Source organism: Leuresthes tenuis, unplaced genomic scaffold (assembly GCF_036924035.1).
Source record: "Leuresthes tenuis unplaced genomic scaffold, fLeuTen1.0.hap1 SCAF_14, whole genome shotgun sequence".
NCBI classification, from domain to species: domain Eukaryota; kingdom Metazoa; phylum Chordata; class Actinopteri; order Atheriniformes; family Atherinopsidae; genus Leuresthes; species Leuresthes tenuis.
The window spans coordinates 9,749,344-9,769,340 of record NW_027325368.1 but is presented as its reverse complement, the minus strand read 5'-3'; the positions used below and the strand labels follow the sequence as shown (position 1 = coordinate 9,769,340).

General features: G+C 39.5%; 1 protein-coding gene across 1 annotated transcript; it reads right to left on the bottom strand.

The window, feature by feature from the left end:
* Positions 1–626: 626 nt before the first annotated feature.
* Positions 627–19,601, bottom strand: mfsd14a2 (major facilitator superfamily domain containing 14A2). The gene is made up of 12 exons (XM_072363238.1): positions 19,327–19,601; positions 16,277–16,372; positions 12,399–12,461; positions 11,178–11,305; positions 10,845–10,959; positions 10,529–10,747; positions 7,652–7,765; positions 6,842–6,913; positions 6,528–6,640; positions 4,680–4,777; positions 3,990–4,147; positions 627–3,891 (listed from the first exon to the last, which is right to left on the bottom strand). The coding sequence occupies exons 1-12, from the start codon at positions 19,408–19,410 to the stop codon at positions 3,679–3,681; spliced, it is 1,473 nt and encodes a 490-aa protein (XP_072219339.1). The 5' UTR covers positions 19,411–19,601; the 3' UTR covers positions 627–3,678.
* Positions 19,602–19,997: the final 396 nt, after the last annotated feature.

Here is a 19,997-nt window from a genome sequence, read left to right as displayed (position 1 = left end):
AGCTGAGTGTTTTATAGTAAAACAGCACTGCATGAATGTGTATGAGGGGTCAACACGGCTTTACCTCATGTTTATGTCTTACCTGCACCTATGGAGGCAGCAACAAACTGACGTGTCCTCTGAGCTCTTAAGTTGACACAATCTCTCAGTCTTTGCAACATGTTGCCGGCGCATGAAAACTGCTCATTTGAAACCCTGCATAGTGTAAATATCAAGTTAATTATTCTGGGTGTGATATTAACGATTTTTTTGGCTACCTCGCATGTAAAGTGCACAATTGTTGTGAGGAAGAAGCAGAGTTGACTTACGGCACTGTGCTGATTCAGTAACTAAAGTGCCCATAAATGAACAGTGTGACAGTAGACAAAAGCAGTACCAGGAAACTCTAAAGGGGAGAATTACTGATCGCAAAACACAGTTAGAGGATTAAATAGTGATAGGAATTGAAAACAGAAGTTAAAAGTTAACAAGACTTCAGTTTGTAGTGAGTTAATGGGTTTAAACAGCCATTAAGTGCAGGATATTCATCTTGAAAACAAGAAGCCGGGAAAACCCTAATGATATTGTTGCTTGGACGCAATCAAAACCACAAAAACACACAAAAACAAGAGAAACATTTCTCTGTATCATTGTACAATAAACCTTTAATAAATAGTTCATTAGTTTCCCATATTTACATAATAACCACCATTTACTTACGTTGCCATACTCATTTCTTGGCTAATTTTAGGCACACAGAGAAGGGGTTCAGGCCACAAACCACATCATACTAAAAACAAGAGTGGCTAGCAGGTAAGTCTTGAGAAATATAGAATAACTGCACCATACAACCAAAGAGACAGAGAGGTGGCCATCTCCTTGAGCAATAAATATATACATTTGCTGTACGTACACAGGGCTTTTTGTACATTTACAGTTGTCTGCTTATGAGTGCACGTGGGGCTGGTGCAGAATCGAACCAATTCATAGAGAATCTGGGTGCACGCTTTTTTACTTCAGTATTCACCCAATGATGGATAAATAAAAGGATTCTGAAAATAAGTTTTAAATGGCCTTTTGCGTAGTAACAACCCCTCTGACAGAATAAAAACTATGATAGGTTGAGTCAGAGTGTTGCAGATATTGAGTGGTCAACGTGTTCCTCTCCAGCCGGAACATTCAGAGATAAATCTGGGAAAAACAAATGAAAGAAAACTGCAAATGCTTGTTATCAAATGAAGACTCTTTGATCATTTACCATCTTAAGAATAATGTTGAAAAGAATCCTTAAAATGTCTTAAGTTTTAAAAAGCTATGAAAAAAAAAACAGCATTAGAACTTAGATTTTCTGCCAAAAAAATAAAGGAAAATTAATTAAGACAAGTGAGGAACTGACAGCCAAAATAACATCCAAATCACTCATACACAATGTACAAAAGAAATAAAGAAGGAAACGGAACAAACTATTTTTGGCACAAACTTTGTGACACGTTTCAGCTCAGATGTTAAACAGCATGACACACGTACTGTTCGCTAGTAGAGGCATTTAGAAATTCACAGAGCAACGTTAGATTTCTGCAGTTACAAACACAGCGTGTGAACAAATGCAAAGTACCAAAACAGTGGCAGCAGGTAGGAAGCTGTTCTACCCACAGGCGAGAAAAAAATATATCATCTTAAATCTCCAGAGTTAGGGTGGTGTGCACGTGTCCTTCCCAGGGTTCACACTACTCTCAATTCCCATGGTGTACATTTTGTAAAACATTACTCTCCTGGCTGCACTATAATTTATGATCCAAAAGTTGAATTTCCTCTAAAACAAAGAGAAAGAGGACGTTCACAGTATTCTAGAGGATTTCAATCCTAGTTTGAATTAATATGCATTTGTTGAAAATGTAAGACCATTAACAAAACAAACAAAAGCAGATTCAACTTTGCTTGCCTGTTGGTGACGACATCAGTATTTCTGTATAGATCCCACAGTCGTTGTGGTAGCACAGGTTTGCATTTCTGCAGCTGGTTTGACATGTTTGTGGAGGATCTGCAGGCTGTTAAAGGTGCAGAGTGTGAGATGTAGCGACATCTAGTGGCAAAACTACAGACTGCAACCAACTGAGTAACCCCACCTCACACGCCCCTTACAAGTGTGCAAGAACGATTCCAAAAGGTTCAATTTAGTTGTTTCATTTTTATTTTCTGAGCTACGGTATTGACAAGGTGAGGGGAGGAGAACTTGCTGCATCTGGAAATTTATTGGCTCATCCTACGATAACGATAGGAATTAGTTCAGTTTGAAAAATGAAGCTGTGCCCCTTTTTTAACTGTATGGCAGCTTCAGTATTAGGAATTCTATGAAACCGACACAGGTCTTACCCAATGACAACAGTAGAAATGATTATTAACCACGCTACAGCACACTTAATTTTCTCCCGAAGCAGCGTGACTGATATTCTCTTGAACCTAATGATATTAATTCAAAGACTCGTCGTTAACAGTCAGTGCCAATACTGACATGCTGATAGCAACGCTCTAGCTCCAAATGGTCCAGAGGCTTTTAAAATAAAACTGTGGTTCTGTAAGCCTTAACCCTGATGGTGATAAATGTCAGGAAACAAAGTAACAGGAAGGGCATGAATACAAAGGAATAAAAAGTGTCAAGCAGCTCCGATGGGAGCAATAGCGTAAGATTACAGAGCCTTCTCAGACCTTGGTCTTCATACAGGATACGCAACGTCTCTGTATATTTGTCTTAAGCCACTTCAAGGCAACATTTGTTTCTTGAATAAAAACTTGAAGCACAACTAGCCTTCAGTTTTAACAGAGAAAAATATACAACCCAAACTGTACTATGAATCTAGAGTTTGGCAAGTAAACATTGAAAAACAGTTCAGCTAATAAAGTGGTCTCTTTTCTGCACTTCTCTCTGCAAGAAGTGTGATATTCAGACAAAGTGTGGTCCTAACAAAGCTTTCAGTATCTGAACTGGTTGACCATCCAAACTGAGATTGGGAAGCACCCCTCCAACTCTCCTCTTACAGCTGCTGCTCTCCTGTTGTGTGCACAGATGATGATCAGTGTTCCCTTCTGGGTGCTTCAACAGAGCAGTCGTCACAACAAGCATCGAAACATGAGTTAGCTTGTGAAAGAGCATTAAACAAGTGCTCAGCTAACCCTTTGTTACGCTCTGGTTTGACAAAGTTGCCACTTGACTAACTTAAGAGCAATATCAAGACTCACACAGGTATTTAGTAACATTTGAGATAAACCCCACTTGCACTCGTAACCAAAATCGCTTCGGTCCTGTTAAGCAGCAGGAAGGGGGGACGAGCGGTTACATTTTCCACTCTATTACAGCTTTAGAGAAACCAGAGACTGGAGTCCAGCTGAGCCAGGTCACACACACACACTTTAACTGCAGCCCAAAAACAAAAACAAAAAAATTCAAAACCGCGTCTTCATACAGGGTCTTTAAAGAGTCCTCAAAAACCCTGCTTTTAGAAAGGAAAGGGCTGCGAGGGATGGGGCACCCACTTTTGTGCTGTGGACACAAACACATGGTCACAAACTCCTTCTCACGGCACTTTACTCTGATGTGTGCCTGAGGTGCATGAGCGTCCATGTGATAAAATGTGTGCATCTGTTCATGTGTGGAGGGACTTTTGGGGGTGGAGCAAGGAAGTCTGCCCCCCTTAGCTGAGGTTATACGCTGCTGTCCTCCAGCAGCGGCTCCTTGCCCTCTGCCCCACTGCCCTGTGGGCTGTGGGAGTGACTCTGTGCCCCGTTGCTGTGCTTCTTATAGGCTCCGGGCCTCATGCCGGGCCCCGTGTGCTCGGGGATGAACAGGGCCACCAGCAGAGACAGCAGCACAGAGCATGCACCGAAGAGGAAGGGAGGACCTGGGATGATGGCACTCTAAATAGAGAAGGCAGAAGGTCGCCAATCAGAAAAATCAATACACACAAAATGGGCTTGGAGATGGATTAAAAGCAACTTTATCAATCAAAGCTCACCTCATCAGTGGGGTTAGCCATGTTGGATTTGGCACCTTTCTCGGAGCCGTCTGTGTCGCTCAGCTCCACGTGGAACAAGTAGAAGACAAAGCCATAAAGAGCAGGGCCCAGACCGTTACAGAGCCCCCGGATTCCAGTGATCATTCCCTGGACAACACCTACACATGAGACGGAAACGTTAAACATCTTTAACAGATTCCATTTCATTTTTGCATAAGCAAAATGAACAACGCTGTTACTTGTTATACACAAGAGAAAGCGCACAACATAACCCGACTGTCTCTCTGACAGCATGAGACATCAGATAATATGGGAACAGATTCCTATTCCAGCTTTTTAAATGATGCACGCCATACAGTTTCCCACCTTTACTCTCAATCCCAACAAGTACAGCATCAAACAGCACGTAGCAAAACAAAACAAGTGCTGACAGCTTATGATTCTCACTTTCATTTACATGAGTGCAGATATAAAGTTTAAGTGAGAATGTATTTGGAAAGTTATAATGTTATCAAACCTCCTTGAACACTAATGCACAAGAGAAAGTTTGCTTTATAGCAGAAACATTTGTCATTTTAAGCTACTTAACATTTATTGTTGAGTGACAACATTTGCTTTGTAGATCTCAACATCGCCGATACACAGACCTACAAATAAATCCCAACAAACAGTTTCAGTTTCATTTCTTACCTTGCTGGTCAGGGTCTGCATTACGGGACACAATGGCGCTGATGGCAGGGAAAGTGATGCTGGACATGGCTGCAACAGCTCCAGCTGCCCACATCATCCTACAACCATAACACACATGTCAGGGGATGAAAAAATTACATTTTCATTTATTTTTCTGAATCTAAAGCAATAGATGTTCTTCGAAATTGCCACTCCTATAGAACTGTTTCAATTGTAAGCCTTCATAAAGCAAAAAAAAAAACATCTGAAGACGTTTAAATTATCGGCTATGTTTGGTTTTATGAAATAACTGTGGGTGTATATGCTTGTCATTATTGATCGTATACGTCACAATTCAGTTTTGTAGCAATTTCAGTGATAGAGACACTAGCTGTAAGATTATTTAGCCTTTGTGAGGAGAAAATTCTCCTCTTAATGTATGATACAACCAACTTGACCTTTATGTAACTTAATTTCTGGTGTATTGAACAAAGCCGAGAGGAGACGTGAATGATTTCTTTCAGGATCAATAGATATTATGGGTGCACGTCTTTGCCTCCAGAGCAAAACAAGAGAATGTGAATGATCTTGTTTCATGAGAAATTAAACCCAACCTGTTGACTGTGTGTATGGGTGGTGGCGGCTGGACAACAGCACTTTTCTTTGCATTTGGAAAATGTAAAAAAAAAATATAGACACTACCTGACCAAGAAACACTAATAAAAACACCAACAAGAGTTAGCAAAGCAAATATTCTGGGGTTGCTTCAGTTGGTCAGGTCTAGGTTCAGCGATGTTATGCGCCCAAAAAAATTAGGTCAGTTGACTACCCGAATATGCTGAATGACCAGGGATTTGGTTCTCTCCCCTGATGGCACAGGCATGTTCCAAGTGTCAGAATTCATTGGACTCAAAAAAAAAAAAAAAAAAAAAAAAGTAGTTGAGCGAGCATGAGACATCACAGAGTGTAGACCTGAGTCTCCCTGTTGAGAATCCTCAGGATGAGCTGGAAAAGGCTTTATTCAGCGGACTGACTCTACAATCATTAATACAAGATCATGGGCAAAACTATTACAAACTCTGGAGGGACAGAAATGTTGTGCTTATTGAAATGAAAAAAGGGAATGTGTGCTGTAATCAAACTAAAGATGGTCCAACAGAATACTTTGTGTGTGTGTGTGTGTGTGAGAGAAGTATTTTTTTTGGTGCAGGCATTTAATATAATCATCAATATTTGAAAAGGCACCAAGTATAAAACTTTAAAATAATTTTGAGGGGACAGTTTGGTCGCTGAGGAGTCTTTAGTGGTCTTTGCTCAAGACTGTGCTTCCCTCTAGTGGTCTGTCTGGGTAATAACAGCACAAAACAATAAATTTAGGTTTAAACGATTTCAAATTCAACTCTATTAATAAATAGGTACTGATCACAGTGTCATAGTAGATTTCACTAATTCTGATCTCTTGTATGATCTCTATGTAGATACCAGATCCTGCCTTGACTTCACAGAAAATCATTTGAATGAAAGATAAGTGACTTTGACAGTCTTGTACCATGATGCGGTTAATCATTTGTCATTACAGTGAAATTACATTCATAGCATTTCCCTTTTATCTGTCTTCTGCGATGCTTGCCCACATAATCGGATCACAGAAGGATGCACTTGTTATCAGCGATACATTTGGTAAGTACGTGAATCAGTAGGTGGAATAAAGAAGAAAATGATTTGAACAAATCTCTCATTTACTTTATTCTAATTCAGAACTTCTCATCTCTCCACCTGTAGGTTCTTGGTTTTCTGTAATCCTGTTTAACTGAATGAGAAAGAAAGGGATGTGTGGACGTGTTAGCAAAAGTTGTAAGATTTACTCACCATGGCTGAGAACCAAAGCCATACCAGGCAAGCTGGAGGATCTGGAAGCCGAGGCCAAGCAGGATTGTGTTTTTATTCCCTATGGAACGCATCAGGATACCCAACACGACCGTCTAAGGAAACAAGTTAAATGACATGGGCTTTAGCAGGCACAGACTCCTCCCTCCTGAGACCTTGGACACGCATTTCATAGATGACACATTTATCTAAATGTATGTAAATATTATGGAAAAATTATATAATCAAAAGTGTAAACATGATAAAGCTCAATGTAACATTTAGATTCACTTCAAGAGAAGTTTACATTCATTTACCTGAGCTAGTATTGAGAGGATCCCCACAACTGCAATAAAGGCAGCCACCGTCTCCGAGGAGAAGCCTATGACCTGCAGAGCATGACGCGAGAGCATCAACAAAGGTTATATAGTAGATAAAACGGATTAGGACCGACTGCCAGAGACATGCACACATAAACACAAAACGACTGTTAACTTCATGATTCTCAGATGAAGGGCTTCTTTGTCGTCCTGGTGCATTTAGCCGATGTTAGGCGGTGTATAAACTACACAAGTGAACAAATAAGAAATACAATAAACAAAGTAAAAAGAAAAAAAGGCGCAGTGAGTAATGTTAGCGCAAGTTTCCAAAACTCTGGTTCTGTTTTTCAAGATGGAGGCTAGGTGTTAGCTGTCAAAGACACGCCTGCCAGTCGTTAATCTGACACCGTTTACACAATCAATCTTCAGTTCAAGTTTGTTAAAAAGGAGGCGGTGACACAGAGCTCCAGGCTGCTTCCCCTGTAGAACCACCAACATTGTCCTTTTTCAGAATACTGCTAGTCTTTTTTTCTATTGTCCTATTTTTCTGTAACGTTAAATTAGCTTCTTAGCTAAAATGTGTGGTCCCTTCATATTAAATTAGCAACACACAAGACAAAAGTATGACACTAAATACACACATTCAGACAAAGCTCTGTGGTCCTCCTTAACAACATCAATTAAGATGTGATCATTTTAGATAAGTAGGTGTTTTTCATGTAGTACTGTAGTAAGCGTGTCAATAAAATGTATCTGATGATTTTTGTAGTTTTTCTGGAAATGTCAGTAGGAGGTGCAAATCGTTACCTGTCTGAGATAGAGGAAGAAGCTGGAATACTGTCCGGCCTCTGGGAGGTAGGAGAGAAACACGGTGATACAGATGAGGAGCACCGTGGAGTCCTGGCCCACTTTACGCAGAGACTATAAAAGAAAACAGCATGAACTCTTCAGCTTCTTACTAGAATTCCAACATAAGCAGTGCCAGAGGGTTTTGTCACATGCTGACTCTTTCCTTCAATAAGTCTTAAGAAACAAAGCCACCTTTGCTGTGTAATGTCCTGCAGTAATAACCGCAGGCGTGGAAATGCATGCCTGGAAGATTCGGCATCGATGAGGCATAATTAAGGGATTTGCAGTCCACACTAAATTACAGTCCAACCTTGTAAATGGTGATTTTCTGGCCTCAGTGGGAAAGTTACGTTTTACAATTGCGTCATTATGTTCGTGTTCAACTGCTGTAAAACCCAGAAGAAGAAATTACTTTATGTAGCTATTTTTTTTTGTATTGAATAGTGGAATGAATGCTGTGCCAGTATTTTGATATGATGGGTGATATAGAGGAAGAAAGCAGAGCCCAGCAGCAGGCACCGGTGCTCCTAACTTTTGGTAGCAACAGCATAAAATTCAGAAACAACACTTAACTTAAATGAACTTTGCTGAAACTCTTTCACAGGCTTTCCATCTTCTCTGTGTTACACTCTGTGCACACTTCTCTGTGTGTTGGAGTGACAGAACATAACTGAAAAACTTTAGCCTACACAAAATGATGGTATAAGATGGTGGTTTTCCAGCCTCAGACAAAAAAAAAACTAAACTTGCACGAGTTAATACGTTACGTTCAACAGCTGTAAAACAGCAGAAGAAGAAACATGCAGCTCCAGTGTTATGGTAACATCACTGTCATATTCTGAGCAATAAGTTGGAGGCAGACGGAGCTCAATGGCAAATCATTAAAATAAGAGTGTGTGAATATCTGAGCTGATCTTTGGAAAAAAAGCTTTAACAATATAAAACACATACGGTGTATAACCGTATATCTGTAAAGTAAAAATTTATTACTGTGCTAATAAAACTCATATTAGAAAACACACAGGCAGTATTTGTCTTGATCAAACATGTACAACCTCAAGGAATGCAGCCAGCCTGACTACTCAGTCAAGAATTAACACGGTGCTGTCACCAAAACTGCTGCGGCCTTCAGATATAAACAAGGCTCACATGTATCATATTTAATGTTTTGAGCTGATGAGTGTTCTTCAGCGACAGTAGGCTGCGTTGTTATGATGGTGGCAGGCTTGCGTATACTTTTTGTACTCGCTCAGTTGAATCACATGTGATCAAACTTCTGCCACCGTATGAAAGACAGCCAGTCCCACTGATCAGCTAAAATGAATGAGGCGTGGTCAAGTTTGCTCTCCAACTGATGGGGACTCTGATCTATTTGAATTATATGGGAGTGCAGACTGATCCAACCGCCTGTATTTGGTAATAAAGAACTAACTATGTGTGGTTACAGTGTGCAGCATATAGATGCATTGCATTGTTAACAGCTGACTTGTAATCAAATCAAATGTCAGAAGAAATTTACAGCTAAAACAACTCGTATGTTATTCTTATTAGGCTAAATATAAGAATGAATGCTTTATTTATTAATCCCAAAGGGGAAAAATGGTAGAAATGACATATAATTCAATTTGATTATCATTTATATTTATGCCAAACATGATCTCTTTTTTTCTTCTTGCTCTGGGTTGTTTAAATGAAAACTCTACTGAAGGACACTCGGTCGAATCGGTCTTTAAGGGCTCAAAGTCCAAACTGAAAGGAAGAGCCAGCAGCGATGCAAAGCCACCTGCCGGACCTTCTCACATCACATGAACACATCGCAAGGACAACTTCCAACTGTTGACAAGGAACGTGGCGTCTTTTCATTGTGTCTGCTGAGTGATTTTGTGTTTTTGTCCCTTTTTTAAAATCTTATTGTACCGTAAAAGGAGTCGTACTCCTCATTTCACTGTACTGTGAATATAATGACATTAAGGGCCTTTTATTCTATAGTGAGCCCTCTGACTGACAAATGTGATGCCTGTTGAATTGGCTGAAAGAAAATAAGATAAATAAATAAGTTTACAGAGTTTGTTAATGCCAACGGGGCGCACACATCAAAACACCAGAGACCAGACACAGAGACATTCAGACCCTTCAGACACGGGTGATTGCTGCCTACATCTTGAGGTAACTTACAGACACATGGCTCTGACTGTCCATCAAAATATGCCCTCCTAACATATGTGGAAGGAAACAAACTCCACTGTTCAATATACTGTGTTACAAAGTTTATATAAGTAGTTGGAACACTGGGTCTGTGCATTGTGAATCTTTCTAAATGACCTTTTAAAAACAAATTTTAACACGTTTTTGTTATTGTGCTGAGTCACAGAGGATGGATGATAATGAAGAGCAATTCCTTTTGGAAGAAAGCCGATGACCAATTCAAGCTGAGGAAACCTTGTGTTAAAAAAATACAGCAGGATTTTAGAGCTGTATCAAACAAGGGCCGTGGATTATGTCCAACAACATTAAATCATAAAGTGAGCCTCAAAAGGAATTTTCTTGGACTGATATTTCAGTACTGAGCACTAAAATCACACCTCATCCATTATTTTGTCAAAATTCATTAAAACACCAGGAGCTGGTTAAACAACAAAAACGTCATTTTAAAGTTTGCTTCAAATTCACTTGACAACTGGATGGAGACACTACTACTGTGTTGCTATACAGTAAGCCATGACTGAATGCAAGAAATATGATAATATGATCATTTTTAAATGTTTATGTGAGCAGTCTACCCTTACAAGTCATGTTGAAAACGTCCTGGGTAGATATTAGTGTGAGACAACTCACAGCGAAGGGGTCCGCCTGTTCCCAGGAGATGGGTGCTCCCCACGATGCTGGCCTCATCTTCTCTGGCAGCGATTCTGGTACGGCCACCAGGATGAAGCAGATGTCGAGAAGGGCGATGGCTGTGGCCAAGATCACCACCAAGGTGTCGCCATAGGTCACAGATAGGTAGGCTCCAATGGCTGGACTGGTAACCAGGCTGGCCGCGAAGGTGGCCGATACCTGAGGGGAGGGTGAGAGAGAGAGAGAGGGGCACTTGAGTTTGTTTGACTTACGAAAAGTAATGAACTGTCAGTGTTACAGTAAATCATTTCCTCACCAAACCATACGCCGTGCTCCTCTCATGCTCCTGTGTGATGTCCGCCACATACGCAAAGATTACAGAGAAAGTGACGGCAAAGACGCCAGACATGGAGATGACTGCAAAGTACCACCTGAAAGCAGAAGTCGCCTTACTATTAGAAACAGTCAAAAAAACAAAGTTAGACTGCAATGTCACACTATTATCCTATTTTTTAATCTGGGGGTTGAGCTTTATTCCGCTGTTGTAACATCATAGAATACATTTTAAAAACCATCGAATAACAACTTCACCTTTTACCCAAATACAAGATAAATGTGTGTGTAGTTGTTGTCAGTATTTTGCTCTCACCATGGGCTGATCTTCATCAGTGGAATGGGCGCACAGGTGAAGAAGACTGTTAGTAGCAAGAAGGACTTGCGTCCCCACACGTCTGACAATGCTCCGATCAAAGGAGCACTCAGAAATGATAATAGCCCCTGAAAAATATAAGCCAAAAGGTGGGTGAGGGGGACAAAGAGGACGCTGGATGTTTGGTACATGAAAATATATTCTTACGAAAATAGCGTAAAAGTAAATAAATCACAACATTAACACAAGTTTAAATGAATGCAGTTTAAAATGAAAGCAGAAAAAAATCCTAATTTCACATTCTATCAATTTATTTTTGCATAGACAATATTGTAATTTAATTTAAGAAGCATGTATTATCATATAAACTTCTTTATTTAGCCATTTATAAATATCTTTGCTCTTATTTCAGCCCTCCATACATATGATTAATACTTGAATGGACAAATGAACACAAGTCACATGTCTAAAGCTCATCAGTCTTAGCTGCTCTAAAAAAAGACTTGTGAAAACCAAAGGATAATAATAAAGCACCCACTAACACTTGGTGTGGTCTGACAGACTAAAATATGTTGACAAGAGGGATTACATATTATTATCCTCATAACAAAACTTGTTTAGTGTTTAAAATAATAGCACAAAACTCTTCTGTCAATATGGGAGTGTGTTTCTTCTTCTTTTGCCTCAACTAAACAAGAGACAGACGCTATAATATGTTTCTGCCATTTAAACAAAGATTAGTTAACCCAGAATCCTATTTTTGCAACCACAAGCTATCACAAGAAAAACAAACAATTACAAGTAAGTCTTTCAATCTTCCTTTAGACAGTCTCCCTCCCTGAACACAGTAACTGTTAAGTTGGATTGGATGCCCTTCAGCTGAGCTGATGTTTGACAGACTGAGGAACCTGCTGTAGTCACTGGAGGCTTGCAGGAGATACTGTGTAACTGCACTGATGGTGAGCAGTGCTGGTGAAGGATTTTTTAATAATACCACTGCTGCTGTGCTGCCTGACTTTATGTGAGAATACAAACGTATTTGTCATCTCCATAAGGCCAAATAACTATGAAATATAAAGCAATCTAAAGCAACACCAAGAAACATGTCAACATGCAGGACTGTGTTCTGTCACTTTGCATGTGTTAATGTTGAACTGCCATCATGAAAATGATGATCGAGCATGAGACTGAACACAGGAACCGTATAAGTCTGTCTCTTACCTTCACACCATGAATGAGTCCATTCATCAGGAATGTGTGCTGCGGGAATGTCTGGTGTAAAACCTGGAAACCAAACAGACAAAGTGGGATGAAATCACTTTACATACACGATGGAAACAGTGACCCACAGTGGCTTTAGTGCTTTTAGATAACCTACAGCTGTGGAGTAGACAAGTGTGACTGTATCGTACAAAGGTTTACCAAATGATGATGGAAGAAATAAAACAACTAAATTATAAATTCCTAATTAAGGTTCATGTTGGAGAGCTACAGGCTTAAAACGTGCCACTTTTGATCACAAATAAAACAATGAATATTGTAGTCACACTGCAGTCAAGGATTACTCAACTATTTATTTTAAGAGCCTCCTCGAGGCTGAGACCAACAAGTCAAAGACAATTACTCTGCTTTGGGTTTGTTGGCTGACAGCTTCACGAGATAATCTCAATCTTTTCCACCAGAAATACTCACAAAAATACTCCCTAAATCATAATAACATTTTTCTGGACATGACAGCAGGTACTGTATTACTTAGGATGGAATTTGTACATATTTACTAAACTACAAAAATGTATTTCTCTGCTAATTACTTTATTTAATTTTTCCACACATTCTCAATTGAAAAATATTCCAAAGATATACATTTATCTGAAGGTATTGTCATCAGGTATAGAAAATGAATGGATAATCTAAATATAGTCTAATAATGCACACAAAATTACCATATCTATAAAATAGTGTTACATTTAAGCTTGTTATAGCACACTCAAACATCAACCATTTAAACATGGCATGTCTGAATTATTTGTGTTTGAAATGCCAAGAATCCTCTGTAGGTGAGCATGGTTCCTCACACGAGTGCTAAATGTAGTTAAATTTGCACGTCTGTCGTGTCAAGACTGCTGACAAGTTTTTCTAGTAGATGATTAGCTAATCTGCTCTTGGATTCATCCTCGGCGCATTCATCCTTCTGCTAGAAAGGTCAGAAGATGTTAAATCGCTGACTCATCAGAAGGGAGAGAATATAAAACAGAGGTTTTATTTACCACAGGCATATAAACCCACGCTTCAAGTTGTCTAAGTGGACAAGTGACCTAAACAGTTGAGAAAATTGATACAAGTGGTAAGTTTTTGCTTCCAAGTGCTTTCATGGCTACAGGAGTAATTTGTGGTTCAAGTCTGGATGAGCAACTATTGTGCTGACAGTTTTTAGTCAAACAGTTACACAAACAGCATAAAAACGACAAGCTCCACGGCCTTTTTAAATCCTGATACAATAACTCAGTAATATAAATCTCAACTGAGAGTCCTTGATAACACTGGCATCACCTTAAAGGTTTTACATTCCGAAGGTAAAAATAAAAAGATGTATTTGGTTGTGGCAGTATTTGGTTTATAGCCGTTATCCCAGAGATTAAAAACAATAAAAAAAAAAAAAAGGATTGTAACAGATATTTAGCCAGACAGATATTACATATCCTCGTATGTTACCTTTGTGTGTGCAAAGAAGAGAAAGGGCGGCTCATTGTCCTTATAAAATATGGGATGCTGAGCTCAAAGTCCAAAGCAAGATTTTGGTGTAAGAGTCATTGACACTGGTGTGAGAATACAACAGTGTTTAGTTTAGTTTAGGACATGTGGAGCTCGATGGACACTGAATAACAGGATCTGGTTAGTGTTTAGGCCTACAGAGGAAAAAACTCAAGCCATAGCTAAGAATCTCCTCTCTTCCTCTGAGATTCAGTTACCAACACAAACAGACTTCGAATGCTCAGGGAAGACTGTTGCTGCTGGATACTAATGAAGCAATTCTCTCAGTGGGAGCTGTGAAGCAGTACTTCTTATCTTCAGGCAGCATCTGATCAGTCCAAAATGCTAATCCTGCCTCCGCCCATGGACTGTGAGGACAACAAACCCCCTGTAATTAATGCTGAACAGTTGCACATATAACCAAACAGGAGACTTGTGAAGTATGTGTTGCATAAACCTGTCTCGTTCATATCATGTGGCTCACAGATGTTTCTCCATCATCTGAGATGCAGGTTTCTGTATGAAAGCATATCTTTGGTATAAATCATCTTGGCACATCTCTTACAAAACATTTTCAAAAGTCTCCCAGCATAGTTGCTCGTGCGAGCAGTGTTGATGACATCACGGTGTCATGCCGGCCATATATAGTGGCGCGAGTCGATGAGCCAGTAGTTGCGATCTTCTCCATCACAGAGGTGTCGCTGCTACGTGAAAATTACAGCAAACTACTTTACAACGATGAAAGTGGAGGAGAAAACAATGCCCCCATCAAGAGTAGGAAGAGTAGCACTGTCATCAATGATCAGCATTCTCACCTCTGCTTGCCTCGAGTCTACAGAAGTTGAAATGTCAATAGGTGTGTTATCACCATTACAGTCTGATATAGTACTTAGAATATTGTTATAGGACTTTTAAGTGTATTGTGTTACCTATTGTTTGTTATGAAATAGTGTGCTTCAAGACTAGACTTCAAAGACTATCGTTGCCTTTCAGGATGCAATAATAATAATAGTAATAGATCGGTTTGCTGTTTTACTTGCTTATGCTATTTCAGTGCAGTGTCGTACAGACGCACTTCTTCGCTGAGCCTGTTTTCGAATTGGTCGATCCGGTTTGTTGTTCTCTGCATGTGCCAAGTTACACATTTTGACTGGTGCACGACTACGCACCGCCTTTTCATGGCACATGCCAGGAGGAAATATGTCATTTTGACGTTACGCACTGTGAGCGACTATAAAACAAGCTTAAAGCTAATTCTGAGATTTGAATGGAAACTCTTCTGCCTTCATCGTGGAACTGCATCTTCATTGGGTACCATAACAGACAGAACTTTCCTGTCTACTTAAATTACAGAGAAATAATGACACAAGAGAGGCAGGATCTGTTTTGTAAAGAGTAAAGCTGAAATACGGCTCCACCACAGATATGGCAGCACAGCATTGGAGCTAGCAGCGTATTGTGGAGGTTCCAGGGATAAGCGGATACAACGATGCACCCCTCAAACACCCGACTCTAGTCTTTCTCTGCCCTGCTCTCATGTTGTAGCTCAGTGGTTGAGTCCTCGCAGGACACACCAGCTATAAAAATGGAAGCCGGACAATGTTGATCAGAGTTGTATGATAACCTAAATATTCAATATCTGTAGTGTAGGTTTTTGATTGCACATCTAAGCAGATTTATTTGGTCTGGGTTTACAGTTAGTGTGGTTCATCTGAACTGATCTGCCCAGGTGTTTCAGAGCAGAGAGTGCTGCTCACTTTCTTAGGATTTTAAGACCCAGATTTTTTTTTACTTGAGGGGCGAATAAGACATTTTTACATAACTTGACAAACCCATTCTGCTTTACTCTTTGAAGAAACCTCAACCTTGAGTTTCATATCTGGTGGCAAGATTCTAAAGCGGCCTGAGATGCTTGTAGCAAATACTTGAATTACACAGCTCTTTGCTGCTACAGAGCACTGAGGTGAATGTGTGGAGTGGTTTGCCTGGCCAGCATCTGTGCTGTGGGCCGACAACACCAGTGACCCCCTGATAAACCTTTTCAACAAAGCGCTGGTGCTCACACAATACAATTGTTTAATGCCCTATTCATATTTCTCAGTTCATTAGTGTCTGGCAAAACATCTGCCAATGGGCATGCATGAAAAACAAAATCCCCCTGGGTTTTGCTCAACTGATTAGGGATTCAATTATTCATAGACACCGATGGGCCTTGTGTGATTTCAGTCAATGAGAAATGCCACTCTTTGGCTGACATTTCAGAGAACAGAAGGCATAAGAAGACATACAAGAGGTTACTTTAGTTTACATAACAGAGCTTCTTCTGAGAGGGTGTGTGTCCCGCTTACCGTGAGCATTGGTGTGGTGAGGAGACCCCATGCAAAAAACTCCAGGAAGATGACCACCACAGCATGGTAAACACTGGGCTCACCGATTCCCTGAGGCTAGATGGAGACAAAGACAGAGACACGCCGTTAGCTGACAAGTAACAACGATCTTAGCATGCCTCAAAGTGCCTGTTGATGGTAACACATTAACAAATAGAGTCCTACTCCGACATCTATTTTAAGCCAGCTCCTGACAAATGATATAATAGAAACTGCATTGCCTGATCCTGTGGGACAACCCACAGCTGGGTAAAAGTGTGGATTTGCAAAAGCAGAATCTGTACTAAGAGACATTTTGACCGAGTCAATATAGTGTTGAATATTAAAACAACACTAGAGAAGTTTGATAACCTTAAATCTAAGTGCTTCTGACTCATTTTGAAGAACGCCAACCTCTGTTACACACATTCCTGGGCCTCAAACTGCCCTGGAGTGCCCGAGGGCTGAGACCCGGCAGTTCACAATTTTGGTTTCCAGCTGCGCACTACATCGTTTTGCTTTGTGGCCTCTAGAATATGACAACAATTTCATATGTATGGCTGTACATGTGCAGGGCTAACACAAACATTAGTTTTTTGTTTTTTTTTTAATAGTTGTGTTACATCCCACAACTGTGAGGACCAAAGAAGGAAAGGAAAGAAACATTGGAATTACCATGACTTTTATATGTTTAAGTAGCACTATATAAATATATCCAAAAGAGACAATAGCTCAAGTGCACAATGACCAGCAAATTTATATGAAAGAAGAAAGAAAACAACAACAACAAAAAAAAAAAAGTTTCAGATCGGAAATTAACACATTCAGGAAAATGTGTGAGTCAGAATGAACTTATATTATTCACAGTGACTGACCACTTCCCATAAGTTCCTTAAGTGTAGAAAACTACAACCTGTGCAGAAAACCAAAAAAATAAATAAATAACGGACTATATCACATTGTTTAGGTATACTGCACCCCCCCCAATTAATCCAGTCATATTGATTCTAATTACATAATTAATTAGAATGACACAACATGATCAAGATACTTAAATGTCTACACAGTCCAAAGCATTTCACAATTCTTGATTATGATCCGCAAGTACAAGACCAGATAAAGATAACTTATTTCAACAAAATGTTTATTCTTGTCATGTTTCTTGGGAGTTTACTAAAACCTAGCATTTCTATAATAACAATGACAATTCATTAACAAAAAGAAGCAGAACTACTGTACACTGAACTCATACAATCCAACAGGTGAAGTAGCACAAGAGTTTATTAGATCACTCTAAAAAGACAGACACGTCTGTAATGAGTAAAACATAAATAAACACACCCTTGTTATCTTATAAATCTGCTCTCTGTTTGGTGTGGGGGGCACTTAACTGCTGCACAACCCTTTAAAATTCTGTAAAGTGATGAAATGGTGTGTAAACCTGAGTGTGAATGCAGTGTAGCAGGAAATACAATTAGGTGTCATGATTGTGGAGACTATAAAGTAGACCAGGGGCAACTTACAACACTTGAAACTCAACCTGATTTTTTATTCATCTTCCAGCACAGAAATCCAGTGTAGTCTAGATTGGGCCATAAATCACATCCATCATTGACAACTCCTCTTTTGTTCTACTATATATCAACAACATCTGCTTAACTGAAAAACTCAGCAACGTTAACAGTTTGATATGAATGATGCAACTTCCTCTTTTCATGAAAAAACACAACCAGCGAAGTGTTAAGAAATCAGGTATTGCTGTCCAGTGGTGGCCTCAAAACCAAGCATTTGCAATGGCTAGATCAACAGCTGGCTGCTGTAGGTGAAACCTTAATAGCTGAGTGGTCAGAACCAGCCACAGTAACAAATAACAATGAAATGGACTCCATTCAGATTTCATCTCAGATATAGAACAGACTGCCTTTAGTTTTGTTATATTGCAACTATTTAATCATATGGACTTAAAAGATGTTTTGTATTGCTCTCCAAACTTGATTATATAACCAGTAGTAATGTCTCACTGCATTTATAACAACCCCACCAAACTACCAACATCCTCATTTAAGACATACACACTTCCACAATCGGTATGATTAAAACAATTGGGATTCCTTAATCATTAATAAGGCGACCAATTAGGAAAGCGTTTTGGCTCCAATTAAGGGACAATTTGATCTTTTTATAATAAGGCTGCATTATAACTATTAACAGTTAATAGTCATTGACAGGGGTATAGATTTGCGAGAAACAACAGGCCCTGACTGATATATCCGGTACATACTTGGACTACAGCTCGTTCGTTGCTACAGGACTGGTATTCGCTTAGGCAGTTGAAGAACCAATGTGCAATATTGTTTACTTCAACACACTTAGCTTTTCTTTTTTTTTTTTTTTAAACCGACGGTGCCAAACACGATGTTTAAATATCTTGCCTTCGTCCGCGTTATTGACAATCGTGCTTAATGATCTCATGCCTGACAAGTAACCTTACTTGGTCTCTTACTTGTTTATCTTGAAACAACAGTGTTGCTTTATTCTTAAAAGAATCTATAAATCCTATTAAACACATATGCTAGAGAGCTAATGTTAAGCTAGCCTTGATGCAATCAAATACCATTTACTTATTTTTTTGAACAACCGCTAACATCGGGTGCTCATTTGCGTTAGATAAATTAATAATCAGGATAACTGAATAACTACTATAAGACACTCGTTTGAGATAAAGTAATGTTACGTTGACGTTGACCAGCTAGCGCTACCTGAGCTGACGTGTAAACGACCAGCTAACACGGGCCGCTAACATTAGCCAATGCTAGTTTACAACGAGCCAGTTAGCTAGGCGGTCCCTTCTATACCAAACAGTGGTAACGGTCAACGTTATGTACGGTGGTAAACCATTGAATTAACTGGCATAAACAAATTCCGCTTTTTTATAATAAATAAATAAGACAGCTATAGAACAACACTAGCCGAAAGCCAATTTAGCTCAATGGCAAGCTAAGTTAACGAAAATAAATAAATATTTAACTCACACTTCCTCCATCTTTTATTATAATTTTCTTTGCTAGAAGAATGCTGCGGTTCAGCCGCTTCTTCTTCTTTTTCTCCCCCGTCATTGTTAACTTATGTCCATTCTTGATGTCAATGGGTCATCGTTGCGCCTACCAAAAGTAAAATAATCTACTAATTTCGGCTACTAAGCTCATTACACTTTAGCGGACGACTGTAGGCAGCTAGCAGCAAGCTAACCAAATGATGATTTCTCATCCCCACCTCACTTCAGTCTGTCTTCCTGAACTAAATATTAACCCGCCTTTCCAACGCAATACGGTCTTGTGATTGGCTGCCAACTAAGCAAGCAAACCCAACTCTACATCTGATTGGCTCAGATAACGTTGACGCTATGATCCTCATGTGGTGATTTGTGAAGCTCATACCGCGGGTAACAAAGAGGAAATTCCTTATAGGGAGAATGGCTGTGTTTATAGAAACGTGAACTAGGTCTTCAGTTACTTTAGCGAAGCCATTGAACAATCATCAGTGATAGGATAGACAGAAAATCTGCCATGTTTTTAATGCGTTCATATTGACATCTTTAGTTTGGTCTATAAAGTTTGACATTACCAAAATGACACCCCTATGTGGTACTTTAATTAGTTTAGTGAGTTTTTTAAATCCCTCTTTTTAGATGCACTGAGTATAT